The sequence below is a fragment of the Grampus griseus genome, assembly GCF_964374135.1.
Source record: "Grampus griseus genome assembly, chromosome: 1".
Classification (NCBI taxonomy): domain Eukaryota; kingdom Metazoa; phylum Chordata; class Mammalia; order Artiodactyla; family Delphinidae; genus Grampus; species Grampus griseus.
This window is the reverse complement of record NC_139017.1, coordinates 167837879-167855977: the sequence shown is the minus strand read 5'-3', so window position 1 is coordinate 167855977 and position 18099 is coordinate 167837879. Positions and strand designations below refer to the sequence as shown.

General features: G+C 43.6%; 1 protein-coding gene across 1 annotated transcript in view; it reads left to right on the top strand.

The window, feature by feature from the left end:
• VWA5B1 (von Willebrand factor A domain containing 5B1) overlaps window positions 1-18099 on the top strand; it is a gene marked incomplete at both ends in the record, with an annotated part of 47177 nt that overhangs the window by 16877 nt on the left and 12201 nt on the right. The window contains 5 exons of the mRNA XM_082675859.1: window positions 1735-1937; window positions 2407-2521; window positions 11698-11883; window positions 13795-13978; window positions 14843-15033. Of these exons, the coding sequence (XP_082531985.1) occupies window positions 1735-1937; window positions 2407-2521; window positions 11698-11883; window positions 13795-13978; window positions 14843-15033 (879 nt within the window). The remainder of the gene's footprint in view (window positions 1-1734; window positions 1938-2406; window positions 2522-11697; window positions 11884-13794; window positions 13979-14842; window positions 15034-18099) is intronic.

Below are 18099 nucleotides of genomic sequence, written 5' to 3'. Positions count from 1 at the left end.
GAGGCTATCTCCATGTAGGCAGTCTTCTGGTCTCCCCCCTCCTTAAAGTAAAGATCATGTGGGGCAAGGTATGGATGTACGCTGGGAGGGGGTAGAGGGAAGGGATAGGGAGAGGATATATCTCAGGCCTCCCACTCACTGAAGCCTCTGTCTCATTAGAATGATAGATTCATGCAAGGTTGAGCTAAAGGAGTGAATAACAAGGGATAGAGGAGTGAATAGGTGAGCGAGTGGACTAAGAATGGCGCTCGCATGGCTCAAGGTAACAGTTTGTAACTAGAGGACCCTTGGCCCCAATAGGATGTTCAAAATGGGAGCATCCTAGGGAGTTCCCTGGTGGCCTAGTGGTTAGGATTCCGGGCTTTCACTGTTGTGGCCCAGGTTCAATCCCTGGTTGGGGAACTGAGATCCTACAAGCCATGAAGCACAGCGAAAATAAAGGTGGGAGGGTGGCGGACATCTTACCCAGGTCTAGGAACAGGAAGGAAGGAAGGAAGGGAGGGAAGGATGGAAGGGAGGGAGAGAGAGACGGTGGGTGGGAAGGGAGGAAAGAAGGGCATAGGAGCCACTTTTCAATTAAAAATAACTTACTTGTCAGTTTTTTAAATACAGAAATAATATATATTGATTGTCCCACAATTTTTAAATCGAGATAATCAAAATGAAAAATTTGAAAATCTCCCATGATCAGTCAGAAGAAAAGAAAAACCACTGTTAAGAGCTTAGGATAAATCCCTTCTTGCTCTAAGCATTTACATACATTTTCAATAAAGGTAGGATCAGACCTCCCATACTTTCTGTAACCTATTTTTCTAACAAGACAGCCTACCATGAGCATGTGTCCATGCTAGTAAGTATTCAACTGCAACATAATTTTCAGTAGCTGCCACTATTTCACTACACAGATAGGCTGCGACTTATTTAACTAAACCGCTACAGGTGGGCATTTAAGTTGTCTCCATTTTTATCTATTGAGTTATCTTTGCAGCAAATACTTTGCATACATCCTTAATGATTCGCTTGGAATAAATGCCTAGTCTTGCTGGTTCCAAAGGTACATACACAGTTTTTTAAGACTTTTGTTATATTCCATTACTCCAAGTGTGGATGTTGGAGGAGCATCTTCCTGAGTCAGGAGCAGGAAAACATCTGATATCCAGTGAGAATCTGTCCTTGCTACAGGGACGTCCATCCAGTGGCAGGAATCCTTGGCCAGTTGGGTCTCACAGTGTCGGTCCAGGAGGGAGGAAATCTGAAACCCAGATTGGGGAAATGGTTTCCTCAGAGTATCATAGGGATTTAGTGCCACAGTCAGGCCAGGACTCAAGTCTTAAGATTTCTAGTCATGTGGTCTTTCCACCATACCTCCTGCCTCACTCACCAGAAAAGGAAACCTCATTTGTGCTGGGCAGTTAGGGCTTGACGTGCTACCTTTTCCAGGGGTGTTTATATTTTGAAAGAGGAACAAAGAAAGGACAACAGTAGGTTAATACATCATGAATAGTGGCATTTGGGGCATTGGTAGGTGGTGTTATTGGGCAGACTCACACCGAAAAGTGGCCACCTATTCTTCCTGCGCGTGGGGCAGAGATGAAACTGGGAACATGAGTCAGCTCCAGTGAGGCTGAACTAAGATCCTGGGAAACAAAGGATTCATCCTCCAAGGGGCTTAGAGTCTCCACACCGTATAATGACCCTGGGGACGATCTCCCTGCCCATGACCCTTCTCTGCAGGAGAGTTTGGCCAAGGCCTGTGACAACATCCAGAGAATGCAAGCTGACATGGGTGGCACCAACATTCTCTCCCCGCTCAAGTGGGTCATCCGGCAGCCAGTGCCCCGAGGCCACCCGAGGCTGCTCTTCGTCATCACAGATGGTGCCGTCAGCAACACCGGGAAGGTGCTGGAGCTGCTGCGAAACCATGCCTTCTCCACCAGGTGGGCACAGGGCTGAAGGTTTAGGGCTCGGTTACTCTGGGCTGCCCTGGGCTGGGGAATGTCAGAACTGGGGCAACGTGGAAAGTGCCAGGAGGAGAAGAGGGGACCCACAATTCCTACAGAGCTTTGCTTCCAGGATGGTGTGGCCAACTTCAAAGTTTGCGTTTTCCCCACAGTGGTTCAGGAGGGATAAGATGCCCACACCTCTGCATCCAGGTCTCAAAGAGCAGTCTAGGCAGAGGAAGTCCTACCTGCTTCGACTCTGCGCTGGGGCGGGAGGGGATGGGCTGTCCATGTGTGAATGTGAGTGCCCACTGATGGCCCTCTTTCTTCTCCCTCACCCTCTACCTGAAGCTGGGGCCAGCTCTGAGATAGCTCTGCTGGATCACGATCTGTCCCTTTCCCCATCAGGGGACAAAAATGGCAGAGAGGATGGGAAGTAGCAGCCTCTCTTGTCCCCCTCCTCCAGGTGCTATAGCTTTGGAATTGGACCCAACGTCTGCCACAGACTGGTGAAAGGGCTGGCAACTGTGTCCAAGGGCAGTGCTGAGTTCCTGGTGGAGGGGGAGCGGCTGCAGCCCAAGGTAGGCAGAAGGGCCTCCATCTCTTCTGGTGCTGGGACCTCAGAGGCCCACACTGGTCACACAGCAACTCAGCGGTGGAGCTGGGATTTCACCCCAAGTCTGAGCACTCCACTGCACCCCAGTGAAAATCACAGTTGGAGGCCACAGAGTGGACATTTCCTGGAGCTAGTACAGAACACTAGATGCCCTGGTCTCCAGCCACTGGCTCATATACTCCATCCACTGGCTGGGCAGGATTGGGGCTCCCAAAGGAGTCACTGCCTCTATGGATAGGAGTTGCGCTTGGGGTCATTTCTGGCCATGTTCCTGATGATGCCAAATGATGGCTCAGAAGAATCTAAAGGCCCCAGAAATCAAGGCAATTATAGTCTTCTCTCCATGTCTTGCATAATTGGCACAAATAATCCAGCACTTAGAAAATCCCTGTGTCCGTCCAGATCTTCCAAGAACAAGAAACAGAGCTGAAGTTAAGAGTGCAAGAGGTTTCTTGAGGGATAAAATCTGTAGAAGGGAAAAGAGGAGGAAACAGGAGGGAAAACTTTTTAGTCCACGTGCAGATGCAACACTTGTGAAAGGGAAGGAGGGAAGCAGGACTGGTCAGGGAGAGCCTCAGACTGCAGTGCAGGTCTGACAGGGTCTCATCCAACCCACCGGGGGTCTCTGGAGCAAGAATTGCCCATTAGGTTGTCTCTGTTGGGTGGAAAGACCAGGCACTAATATCCCTGCCATGCTCATTTGTTGCCTGGGGGCTTCCAGGGAGAGGTGTGAACTTGGTTTGAAAGCTGAGGCATTGCACATGGAGACTGTCATCTAACTGCATTCCTTGCAGCAAAAGAACACAGTCTTGTCACATCTTACCTTTCGCCCTCCCCATATCCTCAAGTCCATTCTCTAGTAGGTCCGTGTCTCCTGGAGGGGTGAGATAGGTAGGGTGGGAGGGAGGGAGATGCAAGAGGGAAGAGATATGGAAACATATGTATAACTGATTCACTTTGTTATAAAGCAGAAACTAACACACCATTGTAAAGCCATTATACTCCGATAAAGATGTTAAAAAAAAAAAAAAAAAAGAATAGCGGGAGACGTTGGGGCTGCTGCTGCCGCCACCAAGGGGCCTGTGTGCGAGCGCAGGTCGCTCTCCACTCCCTTCTTCCGCGGAGCCTGTGCAGCCCGCCACTGCCGGGTTCCCGGGATCCGGGGACGACTTCCCCGGGAGAGCGCACGGCGGGCCTCGGGCTGGTGCAGGGTCACGCCGGACTTTGCCGCCGCAGGCCCGCCCCGCATTCCGTGCCCCTCCCTCCCCGCTGGCCTCAGTACGCCAGAGCCCCCGAATCAGCGGCTCCTTTAACCCCGTCCTGTCTGAGCAAAAAACAGACGCCCTCCAGCGACCTACACGCAGAGGCAGGGCCAAATCCAAAGCTGAGCCCCTGTGAGCTGTGAGAACAAAGAAGAGAAAGGGAAATCTCTCCCAGCAGCCTCAGAAGCAGCGGATTAAAGCTCCACAATCAACTTGATGTACCCTGCATCTGTGGAATACATGAATAGACAGCCAATCATCCCAAATTAAGGAGGTGGACTTTGGGAGCAAGATCTATGATTTTTCTCCCTATTCCTCTTTTTGTGAATGTGTACGTGTATGCTTCTGTGTGAGATCTTGTCTGTATAGTCTTGCTTCCACCATTTGTCCTAGGGTTCTATCCGTCCATGGTTTTTTCTTAAAATTTTTTTCTTAATAATCAATTTTAATTTTAAGAACATTATTATACTTTACCTTCGTCCTTTCTTTCTTTCTTTCCTTCCTTCCTTCCCTCCTTTAGACAACGAATCATCCCAAATTGAGGAGGTGGTCTCTGACAGCAAGATTTATGATTTTTCCCCCTTTACCTCTTTTTGTGAGGGTGTATGTGTACGCTTCTGTGTAAGACTTTGTATAGCTTTGCTTCCAACATTTGTCCTAAGGTTCTATCCGTCCCTTTTTTTTTTTTTCTAATTAAGAATTTTTTAATTCAATAACTTTATTATACTTTATTTTATTTTTACTGTATCTTCTTTCTTTCTGTTTTTCCTTCTTTCCCTCCTTCCTTCCTTCCTCCCTCCCTCCCTCCTTTCGTTCCTTCTTGCCTTCTTTCCTTCTTTCTTTCTTTCTTCCTTCCTTCCTTCCCTCCTTCCTTCCCTCCTTTAGACAACGAATCATCCCAAATTGAGGAGGTGGTCTCTGACAGCAAGATTTATGATTTTTCCCCCTTTACCTCTTTTTGTGAGGGTGTATGTGTACGCTTCTGTGTAAGACTTTGTCTGTATAGCTTTGCTTCCAACATTTGTCCTAAGGTTCTATCCGTCCCTTTTTTTTTTTTTCTAATTAAGAATTTTTTAATTCAATAACTTTATTATACTTTATTTTATTTTTACTGTATCTTCTTTCTTTCTGTTTTTCCTTCTTTCCCTCCTTCCTTCCTTCCTCCCTCCCTCCCTCCCTCCTTTCGTTCCTTCTTGCCTTTTTTCCTTCTTTGCTTCTTTCTTTCTTTCTTCCTTCCTTCCTTCCTTCCTTCCCTCCTTCCTTCCCTCCTTTCCTTCTTTCTTTCCTCATACTTCTACTAATTCCCTCTACTTTTTCTCCCTTTTATTCTGAGCCGTGTGGATGAAAGGCTCTTGGTGCTCCAGCCAGGAGTCAGGGCTCTGCCTCTGAGGTAGGAGAGCCAACTTCAGGACACTGGTCCACAAGAGACCTCCCAGCTCCACATAATATCAAACGGCAAAAATCTCCCAGAGACCTCCATCTTAACACCAGCACCCAGCTTCACTCAACGACCAGCAAGCCACAGTGCTGGACAACCTGTGCCAAACAACTAGCAAAACAGGAACACAACCCCACCCATTAGCAGAGAGGCTGCCTAAAATCATAATAAGGCCACAGACACCCCAAAACACACCACCAGACGTGAACCTGCCCACTAGAGAGACAAGATCCAGCCTCATCCACCACAACACAGGCACTAGTCCCCTCCACCAGGAAGCCTACACAACCCACTGAACCAACCTTAGCCACTGGAGACAGACATCAAAAACAAGAGGAACTACGAACCTGCAGCCTGCAAAAAGGAGACCCCAAACACAGTAAGATAAGCAAAATGAGAAAACAGAAAAACACACAGCAGGTAAAGGAGCAAGATAAAAATGCACCAGACCTAACAAATGAAGAGGAAATAGGCAGTCTACCTGAAAAAGAATTCAGAATAATGATAGTAAGGTTGATCCAAAATCTTGGAGATAGAATGGACAATAGAATGGACAAAATGCAAGAATCAGTTAACAAGGACCTAGAAGAACTAAAGATGAAACAAGCAACGATGAACAACACAATAAATGAAATTAAAAATACTCTAGATGGGATCAATAGCAGAATAACTGAGGCAGAAGAACGGATAAGTGACCTGGAAGATAAAATAGTGGAAATAACTACTGCAGAGCAGAATAAAGAAAAAAGAATGAAAAGAACTGAGGACAGTCTCAGAGACCTCTGGGACAACATTAAACGCACCAACATTCGAATTATAGGGGTTCCAGAAGAAGAAGAGAAAAAGAAAGGGACTGAGAAAATATTTGAAGAGATTATAGTTGAAAACTTCCCTAATATGGGAAAGGAAATAGTTAATCAAGTCCAGGAAGCACAGAGAGTCCCATACAGGATAAATACAAGGAGAAATACGCCAAGACACATATTAATCAAACTGTCAAAAATTAAATACAAAGAAAGCATATTAAAAGCAGCAAGGGAAAAACAACAAATAACACATAAGGGAATCCCCATAAGGTTAACAGCTGATCTCTCAGCAGAAACCCTACAAGCCAGAAGGGAGTGGCAGGACATACTGAAAGTGATGAAGGAGAAAAACCTGCAACCAAGACTACTCTACCCAGCAAGGATCTCATTCAGATTTGATGGAGAAATTAAAACCTTTACAGACAAGCAAAAGCTGAGAGAGTTCAGCACCACCAAACCAGCTTTACAACAAATGCTAAAGGATCTTCTCTAGGCAAGAAACACAAGAGAAGGAAAAGACCTATAATAACGAACCCAAAACAATATAGAAAATGGGAATAGGAACATACATATCGATAATTACCTTAAATGTAAATGGACTAAATGCTCCCACCAAAAGACACAGATTAGCTGAATGGATACAAAAACAAGACCCTTACATATGCTGTCTACAAGAGACCCACTTCAGACCTAGAGACACATACAGACTAAAAGTAAGGGGATGGAAAAAGATATTCCATGCAAATGGAAACCAAAAGAAAGCTGGAGTAGCAATTCTCATATCAGACAAAATAGACTTTAAAATAAGGACTATTAAAAGAGACAAAGAAGGACACTACATAATGATCAAGGGATCGATCCAAGAAGAAGATATAACAATTGTAAATATTTATGCACCCAACATAGGAGCACCTCAATACATAAGGCAAATACTAACAGCCATAAAAGGGGAAATCGACAGTAACACATTCATAGTAGGGGACTTAAACACCCCACTTTCACCCAAGGACAGATCATCCAAAATGAAAATAAATAAGGAAACACAAGCTTTAAATGATACATTAAACAAGATGGACTTAATTGATATTTATAGGACACTCCATCCAAAAACAACAGAATACACATTTTTCTCAAGTGCTCATGGAACATTCTCCAGGATAGATCATATCTTGGGTCACAAATCAAGCCTTGGCAAATTTAAGAAAATTGAAATTGTATCAAGTATCTTTTCTGACCACAACGCCATGAGACTAGATATCAATTACAGGAAAAGATCTGTAAAAAATACAAACACATGGAGGCTAAACAATACACTACTTAATAATGAAGTGATCACTGAAGAAATCAAAGAGGAAATCAAAAAATACCTAGAAACAAATGACAATGGAGACACAACGACCCAAAACCTGTGGGATGCAGCAAAAGCAGTTCTAAGGGGGAAGTTTATAGCAATACAAGCCCACCTTAAGAAGCAGGAAACATCTAGAATAAACAACCTAACCTTGCACCTCAAACAATTAGAGAAAGAAGAACAAAAAAACCCCAAAGCTAGCAGAAGGAAAGAAATCATAAAAATCAGATCAGAAATAAATGAAAAAGAAATGAAGGAAACAATAGCAAAGATCAATAAAACTAAAAGCTGGTTCTTTGAGAAGATAAACAAAATAGATAAACCACTAGCCAGACTCATCAAGAAAAAAAGGGAGAAGACTCAACTCAATAGAATTAGAAATGAAAAAGGAGAGGTAACAACTGACACTGCAGAAATAAAAGAGATCATGAGAGATTACTACAAGCAACTCTATGCCAATAAAATGGACAATCTGGAAGAAATGGACAAATTCTTAGAAATGCACAACCTGCCAAGACTGAATCAGGAAGAAATAGAAAATATGAACAGACCAATCACAAGCACTGAAATTGAAACTGTGATTAAAAATCTTCCAACAAAGAAAAGCCCAGGACCAGATGGCTTCACAGGCGAATTCTATCAAACATTTAGAGAAGAGCTAACACCTATCCTTCTCAAACTCTTCCAAAATATAGCAGAGGGAGGAACACTCCCAAACTCATTCTACGAGGCCACCATCACCTTGATACCAAAACCAGGCAAGGATGTCACAAAGAAAGAAAATTACAGGCCAATATCACTGATGAACATAGATGCAAAAATCCTCAACAAAATACTAGCAAACAGAATCCAACAGCACATTAAAAGGATCATACACCATGATCAAGTGGGGTTTATTCCAGGAATGCAAGGATTCTTCAATATACGCAAATCTATCAATGTGATAAACCATATTAACAAATTGAAGGAGAAAAACCATATGATCATCTCAATAGATGCAGCTTTTGACAAAATTCAACACCCATTTATGATAAAAACCCTGCAGAAAGTAGGCATAGAGGGAACTTTCCTCAACATAATAAAGGCCATATACGACAAGCCCACAGCAAACATCATCCTCAATGGTGAAAAACTGAAAGCATTTCCACTAAGATCAGGAACAAGACAAGGGTGCCCACTCTCACCACTCTTATTCAACATAGTTTTGGAAGTTTTAGCCACAGCAATCAGAGAAGAGAAGGAAATAAAAGGAATCCAAATCGGAAAAGAAGAAGTAAAGCTGTCACTGTTTGCAGATGACATGATCCTATACATAGAGAATCCTAAAGATGCTACCAGAAAACTACTAGAGCTAATCAATGAATTTGGTAAAGTAGCAGGATACAAAATTAATGCACAGAAATCTCTGGCATTCCTATATACTAATGATGAAAAATCTGAAAGTGAAATCAAGAAAACACTCCCATTTACCATTGCAACAAAAAGAATAAAATATCTAGGAATAAACCTACCTAAGGAGGCAAAAGACCTGTATGCAGAAAAGTATAAGACACTGATGAAAGAAATTAAAGATGATACAAATAGATGGAGACATATACCATGTTCTTGGATTGGAAGAATCAATATTGTGAAAATGACTCTACTACCCAAAGCAATCTATAGATTCAATGCAATCCCTATCAAACTACCACTGGCATTTTTCACAGAACTAGAACAAAAAATTTCGCAATTTGTATGGAAACACAAAAGACCCCGAATAGCCAAAGCAATCTTGAGAACAAAAAAAGGAACTGGAGGAATCAGGCTCCCTGACTTCAGACTATACTACAAAGCTACAGTTATCAAGACGGTATGGTACTGGCACAAAAACAGAAAGATAGATCAATGGAACAGGATAGAAAGCCCAGAGATAAACCCATGCACATATGGACACCTTATCTTTGATAAAGGTGGCAGGAATGTACAGTGGAAAAAGGACAGCCTCTTCAATAAGTGGTGCTGGGAAAACTGGACAGGTACATGTAAAAGAATGAAATTAGAACACTCCCTAACACCATACACAAAAATAAGCTCAAAATGGATTAAAGACCTAAATATAAGGCCAGAAACTATCAAACTATTAGAGGAAAACATAGGCAGAACACTCTATGACATAAATCACAGCAAGATTCTTTCTGACCCACCCCCTAGAGTAATGGAAATAAAAACAAAAATAAACAAATGGGACCTAATGAAACTTCAAAGCTTTTGCACAGCAAAGGAAACCATAAACAAGACCAAAAGACAACCCTCAGAATGGGAGAAAATATTTGCAAATGAAGCAACCGAGAAAGGATTAATCTCCAAAATTTGCAAGCAGCTCATGCAGCTCAACAACAAAAAAACAAACAACCCAATCCAAAAATGGGCAGAAGACCTAAATAGACATTTCTCCAAAGAAGATATACAGACTGCCAACAAACACATGAAAGAATGCTCAACATCATTAATCATTAGAGAAATGCAAATCAAAACTACAATGAGATATCATCTCACACCAGTCAGAATGGCCATCATCAAAAAATCTAGAAACAATAAATGCTGGAGAGGGTGTGGAGAAAAGGGAACCCTCTTGCACTGCTGGTGGGAATGTGAATTGGTTCAGCCACTATGGAGAACAGTATGGAGGTTCCTTAAAAAACTACAAATAGAACTACCATATGACCCAGCAATTCCACTACTGGGCATATACCCTGAGAAAACCGAAATTCAAAAAGAGTCATGTACCAAAATGTTCATCGCAGCTCTATTTACAATAGCCCGGAGATGGAAACAACCTAAGTGCCCATCATCGGATGAATGGATAAAGAAGATGTGGCACATATATACAATGGAATATTACTCAGCCATAAAATGAAACGAAATTGAGCTATTTGTAATGAGGTGGATAGACCTAGAGTCTGTCATACACAGTGAAGTAAGTCAGAAAGAAAAAGACAAATACAGTATGCTAACACATATATATGGAATTTAAGAAAAAAAAATGTCATGAAGAACCTAGGGGTAAGGCAGGAATAAAGACGCAGACCTCCTAGAGAACGGACTTGAGGTTATGGGGAGGGGGAAGGGTGAGCTGTGACAGAGCGAGAGAGAGTCATGGACATATACACACTAACAAACGTAGTAAGGTAGATAGCTAGTGGGAAGCAGCCGCATGGCACAGGGATATTGGCTCGGTGCTTTGTGACAGCCTGGAAGGGTGGGATAGGGAGGGTGGGAGGGAGGGAGACGCAAGAGGGAAGAGATATGGGAACATATGTATATGTATAACTGATTCACTTTGTTATAAAGCAGAAACTAACACACCATTGTAAAGTAATTATACCCCAATAAAGATGTTAAAAAAAAAAAATTAAAAAAAAAAAAAGAATAAAGCAGAGGGAGGTTTGACTTCAGATAAAGAGAAGACAGTGTGACATCAGAAGCCAAGATTGGAGTGATGCAGCTGCAAGCTAGGGAATGCCACTGGCCACCAGAAGCTGGAAGAGGCAAGGAAGGGATTCTCTCCTAGAGCCTCCAAGGGAAAGCAGCACTGCCAAATGCTTGGGTTTAGCCCCAGAAGACTCATTTCAGACTACTGGCCTCGAGAGCTTGTAAAAAAATACATTGCTGTTGTTTTAAGCCAAAAAAAAAAAAAAAAGAACACAGTCTTTCTCAAAGGGAAATTTGAGAGTGCTCCTCTATGACTGCCACAATCCTCAAATCATTTTTCCCCAGCTTTGCAGTCCATTGAGGAAATCATCCTAGGGGACGTTAAACCACTGTCCAAGCGCTAAACCAGCTGACATTCATTGAATGCCTATCACGTGGCAGATACTTCAAATGCAGTATCTTCCCAACTACACTGAAAGTTAAGAATTACTAACTCCCTTTAACAGAAGGGGACACGGTGGCCCAGGGAGGTAAATTGAGTTGCTCAAGGTCACTATTCAGTCCATGTTTTGAGACAAACTTTCTGTGTGTCCCAGGTTCATCACAGCCCTACTCTGAGTCTTGGGTTTTTCTCATTTATAAAATGCTAAGCTTAGAGAAGGTGAAAGTAAAGATCTGCTCCAACTCTGATGTTCTAGGAGTCTAAGAAACGCAGAGGCATGTTTGCTGCTGGGCAAGCCGCCCAAAGTCTACTGTCACTTCTTCCCTGCTACCTCTTCCCATGCTCACACCCACATAGTCTTCAGGCTCCTCATTTGTGCACACCCCCGTTCACACATCCCCCCCAACCTGTGTTCTGACCCTGTCCAACAGATGGTCAAATCCCTGAAGAAGGCCATGGCCCCAGTCCTGAGTGATGTGACTGTGGAGTGGGTCTTCCCTGAGACTACCGAGGTCCTGATCTCACCTGTCAGCACCAGCTCCCTCTTCCCTGGAGAACGGCTGGTGGGGTATGGCATTGTATGTGATGCCTCCTTATACATCTCCAATCCCAGAACAGTAAGTACTTTAGAAATTCCAGGGGTCAGTGGGGGTCCAGAACCCTTTCCACAAAGCCATCCTTGGCTGGAAAGACGATTTATTTGTGGCAGCTAGGAGCCAATTGGATCTGGGTTTACTCTTGTGGGGTATAGTTGTCAGGCTGTGGACATTCAGTCATGGTGACACTGCTTGGGTAAATGCTACCATCTCAATATGTGGTCCTCAAGATCCCCTGCAAGAGGAGAACTTGGGGAACATGTTTAAAATGCAGAACCCTAGCTCCAACCCAGGTCCCCTGAATAAAAATCTCTGAAGATAAGGCCCAGGAACCTGCATTTTGCATAGTCTACTCCAAGTGATTTTGGTGAGTAGTTCAATTCAGAACAATGGCACTCAGATTTCTTTCCCTGAACACTCTAGACAGATCATATCTCCTTAGATGAATTTGTGTTTTATTCATTTACATGGATAATTCTCTTGTATGTGGTGGCAGAAGTGGAATAACAGTGAGGAACTTCTCAAAGGGAGGTGGAATCCATGCTAAAATGTAGAAGATTGCCTGAGATGCTATTTTCTCATCTAGCTTACCTCATTAGTAAGTCTCTCCACTCCCCTTTAAAGGATTTGTCATCTTGTTTAGTTTTTAAGCAGGAGTCACACAAACCCAATGCCTAGGGGGATTGGGCAGGTATAAAATGAACGAAATGGGCTTGTTGTAAAAATCAAAGGGACAAATGTCATGAGAGATAGCAGACATTCCCCATAAGAGGAAATAAGGGGTGGTGAGGAATACAGCAAACTGGAGAGCACACACTCTGTCTAAATGCTCAGCCCCTACTCGGCCCTGACAAACAGTTACCATGCAAGAATGTGGACCCTATGTTAAATGTGTTTCCAATCTTTCAAGAGGAGTTAGAAGTTTATTTGAAATTTCCAGATTTTAAAATGTTACGGAATCTCTTAAGAACCATGGTCAGTAATGGTAAAAGTGTTTTGGAGAGTAGAGTGTTCAACTGCAGGGAGAACGTGCTAAACAAAATGCTGGTCAAGACTCTGCATAATCCAGGCCTTTCTTGGAGGTCTGAGAGGTAGCAGATCAGCCACAGACCTTACTACTAGCAGGGACTGTCAAATCTATTCTCCTTTCCTTACCCGTGAGACTGGCAATGCTTTCTCCTACTACTAGAAGAGTTGTTGGGTAAGGGTATAATTGTGACTTACCCTCCCGGAAGGTGATCTAGAAATAACTAATAAAATTAGAAATATATACCTTTTCAACCCAGAAAAACCTCCTAAGAATCAAACACATAGAAATAAAAGTAATGTAATAGATTCATGGTCAAGGATTTATTGTAGCATTTTTTACGGTGGCAAAAAATAAATGGCCACAAAGCGAATGCTTAATAAAAAGGGGTAGTAGAATATCGTACAGCCAAATGTTTAAAAGAATAGTTGACGTGAAAGATTTCCAAAATGTTTTAAGTGCAAAGTTCAAGCTACTGATAAATGTAAGTAATATGGTCCAGCTTTTGTAACACAAGATGACCCCAATAAGCCCTTATATTTTTATATATGTTTATATCATGGAGAATGAAACAAAAGGAACAGATGGTTCATGCTGTTATTTTTGGTTATCTATTTGGAGACAGCAGTAGCATTTAGAATTACGCTTTTTTTTAACATTTAATAAAGAATATAATGAAAAATATAAACAGCATAAGTGATATGAAAAACCACCTCCATTCACCATCCCTTAAATTTAGGCAGGAGTCTGCCTAAACTCCCCAAGCAAGCAAAAAATTTTCTTATTATTTCAGTTCTTCAAAGGTAGAACCTCCACCATCTCCTCTCACACCCCTTGCTGCCCTTTGGATGTCCTTCCTGACATCCAGCCTCACTCTAAGCCCTCTTTTCTCTCCCTCCCTCCAGGACAAGAGAAGACGATACAGCATGCTACACTCTCAGGAGTCCGGCAGCTCTGTCTTCTACCACTCACAGGATGAGGGACCTAGCCCAGACACTGGAGACTGTGCCAAGAGCTTGGGGACACCCTTCAACCTGAGGCAGGCCAAAGATGCCCAGCCATCCAGCGGAGACTCCGCCACCAGTCCCGGTCAGTCAGTTGTTCTTTGAGCTTTACTCCCTTCTCCAGGGAGGCCATGATTGCTACATTTTTACTGAACACTTATTACGTGTTAAGCACTTTTTACAATCTCATTGAACGGTTAGCAGCTGTGGAGGTGGGTACTATAATACCAACTTTACAGATGAGGGAACTGAAACTTGGAGAATTTTAGCAATGTGACTAAGCTCATGGAACTTGAAAGAGGTAGAGTACAGATAAAGAGTTTAGACCTGTCTTCCTCCAAAACCTCTTTATGGTTTTAGTTTCCATTCAGAGGGTAATTACTGATGACCTACTAAGGCTAGGTGCTGAGCGCAGTGTGGGAAGCAAAGATGACTCAAACGTGGCACTTGTCCCTCAGAAGTTCTCCATCTAGTGAGAGAGATACAACTGGCCTTAACTCTCTTAGAAAGCAGAATGACATGGACCACAAGAAAGTTTAACAGACTGTAAGGATCCCAGGGAAAGGAACATCTGGTAGAGGATATTAACAAAGACATAACGAGGGCACTGGTTCTTAGAAGTGGGAAGGGAGAGGAGATTCCAGGCAGGAGAAACTGCCTGAGCAAAGATGTGGAGGTGTCACACCTAGAAAACGTATACACAACTGGTATATTTGGAGCACATAATACCTTGAAAAATGAGCAGAAAGGAGAGTAGCTGGGTGGCTAGATTAGAGCTAGATTAGGCAAGGCTTTGAATGCCAGGTGAGGTGAGGCATCTGCACATATTTCAGTAGGTAAGTGGTGGAAAACTCAAGAAGTTTCCAAGCAAGAAATGGGTATGCAAGCTCCTCTCTCTTTCCCCACTGTCCTCCACCCTGATGGCTTCCCTGTCACCACTCCTGCCCAGGTCTAGACTTCTCCCAGCGACGGCGGGCATACAGCACCAACCAGATCACCACCCACAAGCCCTCTCCAAGGGCCCTTACGGCCAGCGACCCCACAACAGCTGCCAGGAGATATCCACTGAGGAAAGCCAAGCTGCAGGACCTCACCAAGCAGACCAGCCTGGATGCTCCGCGGTGGCAGATTGATTTGCAGGTACCCAAGCAGGGCATATTGGAGTTGGGGGTGGCCATAGATGGGGAAGAGCTCTGTCTCCTGCTTCAGCCATAAGGATGGAGCTTGACCACAATTTACAGTGAAGTGAGTCACTTCTTCCTCCTTTTTCTGGATCTTCACTTGCCTGACCTCCAATGACAACTTCCTAATAATGATACCCATTGGTCAATGACATCACCCATTCTCTGCTCATAGAACTTCCCAGTTGGCAAGGAGCACCCCCATCTACACTCTCATTTGATTTTACAGCACCCCTTGGAAAGGAGGGAATGTGGGGGCCAGCCACCCCCACTCCGTACAGATGTGGAAATTGAGGGTCAGAGAGGTAAAGTGACTTACCCAGGGTCACACAGCCAGTCAGGGGATTGCAGCGAAGGACCTTCTTCGTGAAAAGCCCTTCTTTTCCCCTCACTGTCACCTTCTGCACCTTCTGAAAATCCCAAGGCTGTACATTCACCCAGGGCAGAGATCATCTCAGAGTTAGAAGCACAGCAGGACCAGTCATCCAGTGTCCGGCCAGACCAGGGTTTCTCAGCTCCCACACTATCGACACGGGAATTCTTTTCTGTGGAGGCTGTCCTGTGCACTGTGGAATGTTGGGCAGCCTCCCTGGCCTCTACCCACTGGATTCCAGGTACAATACCATCCCCGGTCAGGACCGCCAAAAATGTCTGCAGACCCTGCCAAACGTCCCCGGGGAGGGGGGCAACATCACCAGATTGAGAATCACTGTCTAAACCAAATTGGTATTTGCTATTATCTGTACGCCTTATCCCATTTTCTTAAGAATGGGCTTTAGGTAGCTTTGTCATTGTGAGTCTGTGGTTCCGTAAAAGTAGCCTTTCACTCTCCCATTCCCACCCATAACCCCCATCTCTCCTCACCTCCAAATACACATAAGCCCCCTATGCTCCCCAACGGCGGGGATGCTGCCACCTTGCCCTGAAGGCTCTCCTCTGTGCTTAGCCAGGAGCCACTCGATGCAGTTGGAAGATACTGATCTTGGAGTCAGGCAGACTCTGCCCCTCAAGCATGTTGCTTAGCCTCTCTGAGCCCCCAATTTCTTCATCTATGACATGACGAGAATAGCTTGTCAGGTGATTGAGCTAACAGTCATCAACAGATGTTTACTGGGAGCCAACTGCAGGTGGAGGACTCTTGCAGCACTGGCTGATAAAATATGAAGTGTCTAGTGCAGCACCTGGTGCACAGTAGGTGTCCTTTAAATGCAACTCTACTTGGTGAGAGCTCTGGGCAGCTGGGCAGCTCTCCTCCTCACTTCTGGCCCATCTTTGTTCATCTCTCCCCATTCCCTGCTTGGCTTCTTCCACAATCTATCTCCAATACACTTGTGTGAATGTATATGCATGCGCACACACACACACAAACACACACACACACACACATACACACATATACACTCCCTGCAGCCTATGGCTGGGTGAAGGGGGCTGAATCTTAGACTAACTTGTTGCTATGGAAACTGTAGCAGCTTCTGTTTCTCAGTGTGCTGGTGATGGTGGGGCAGGGGTAGGGGGAATCCCAGTCTCTGCTGTGGTAAAGAAGTTAGGGATGCCCTGGGACCCAGCAGCCTTGGCTGGGTACCAGTTCCCACTGAGGCCGTCCTAAGATGGAGCAGTCCCTTTCATCTCCCACACCCTTGTACCATCCCCAGGACCTCAGGCCCAGAGGAAACAGGAAGGATGAATCTAGCCCCTGCCCCAAGGAGACCCCATCTAATGGGGACGCACAGGCCTCATTCCAGTAAATATTTGATAGAGATGAAAAAGACCCCATGGTTAACTGTTAGCCTAAAAACTAAGAGGCATTTTTTTCTCTCTGTTACACCTAAAAGTGCCTTTGTCCCCCCATCCCCTCCTCCTTCCAGGCAGATATATGTGTTCCCAGAGGCGCAAAATTCATTTTTAACTAATTTAATATTCTTTAATTACAAAAGTAATACGTACTCAGAGTTTTCAATAAAAAAAACTCTCGAACAGTTCAGTTGAATATAAAGTAAAAATAAAAGTCCCCCTCCCCTGTGCCCTGACTCACTTGGTTTTGGGTGTTCCCTTCCAGAAATACTACACACACTAAAAAACACACATATGCGACACACATATATGTTTTGAACAATCACATATACAAACTGCTCTCCAATTTACTTTTTAAATGTCTTTTTAATTCACTTTTTATAGGCAGTAACATTATTCTTTTCAGTGAACAGCTCTATGAGTTCTGACAAATGCATGTAGTCATGTAACTCTCCCCACAATCAAACTATAGAACAGTTGCAATTTACTTTTTTGAAATGAACTCTATCTTGAACATCTTGCCATATTGGTTTGGAAAAAATCTGCCTCTTTCATTTCACCGTTGTACGGTGTTCCACTGTGTGGATGTACCATAACGTATTTACCAACCCCTAGCGATGGACATTTAGACAGTTTCCAGATTTTCACTTTTACAAACAGTACCGTAATAAATATACAATACGGGCACACGGATATTTGCATCCTTGTGTATTACCACAGAATTAAATTCCTAAAAGTGGAATCGCTGGGTCAAAGGAGATTGTGCATCTTGTTGAGAGATAGCACACAGCTAAATCATTCTTTTACAAGTGTGCTTCGGTGCAGAGTCCCACCAACAGTCCATGAGAAACTGTCTCCTTGTGGACAACTATGGTTGTCATCAAACATTTAAATATTTGCTAATCCAGAAGATTAAAAAAATCATAACTTATTTCAATTTAGAGCAATGCTCATGAGACTGAGCATTTTTTCATGGGCTTATAGAATCCTCTTCCTATGAACTGCCTGCAGATGCCCTTAACCCATTACTCTATTGAGTTTATCTCCCTTCTCCTCCACCCCAGTGATTTAAAGAGCATTTTCTTGAAAACGATCTTTGTCATGCGTGTTGCAAATATATTTCCCAGTTTACTCCTTGCCTTTTGAAGTGTTTTGGACTAGCATTAAACAGATTAAATCCACAAAACAGAACAGAAAGTCCAGAAATAAAACCAAATATACATGACAGCTT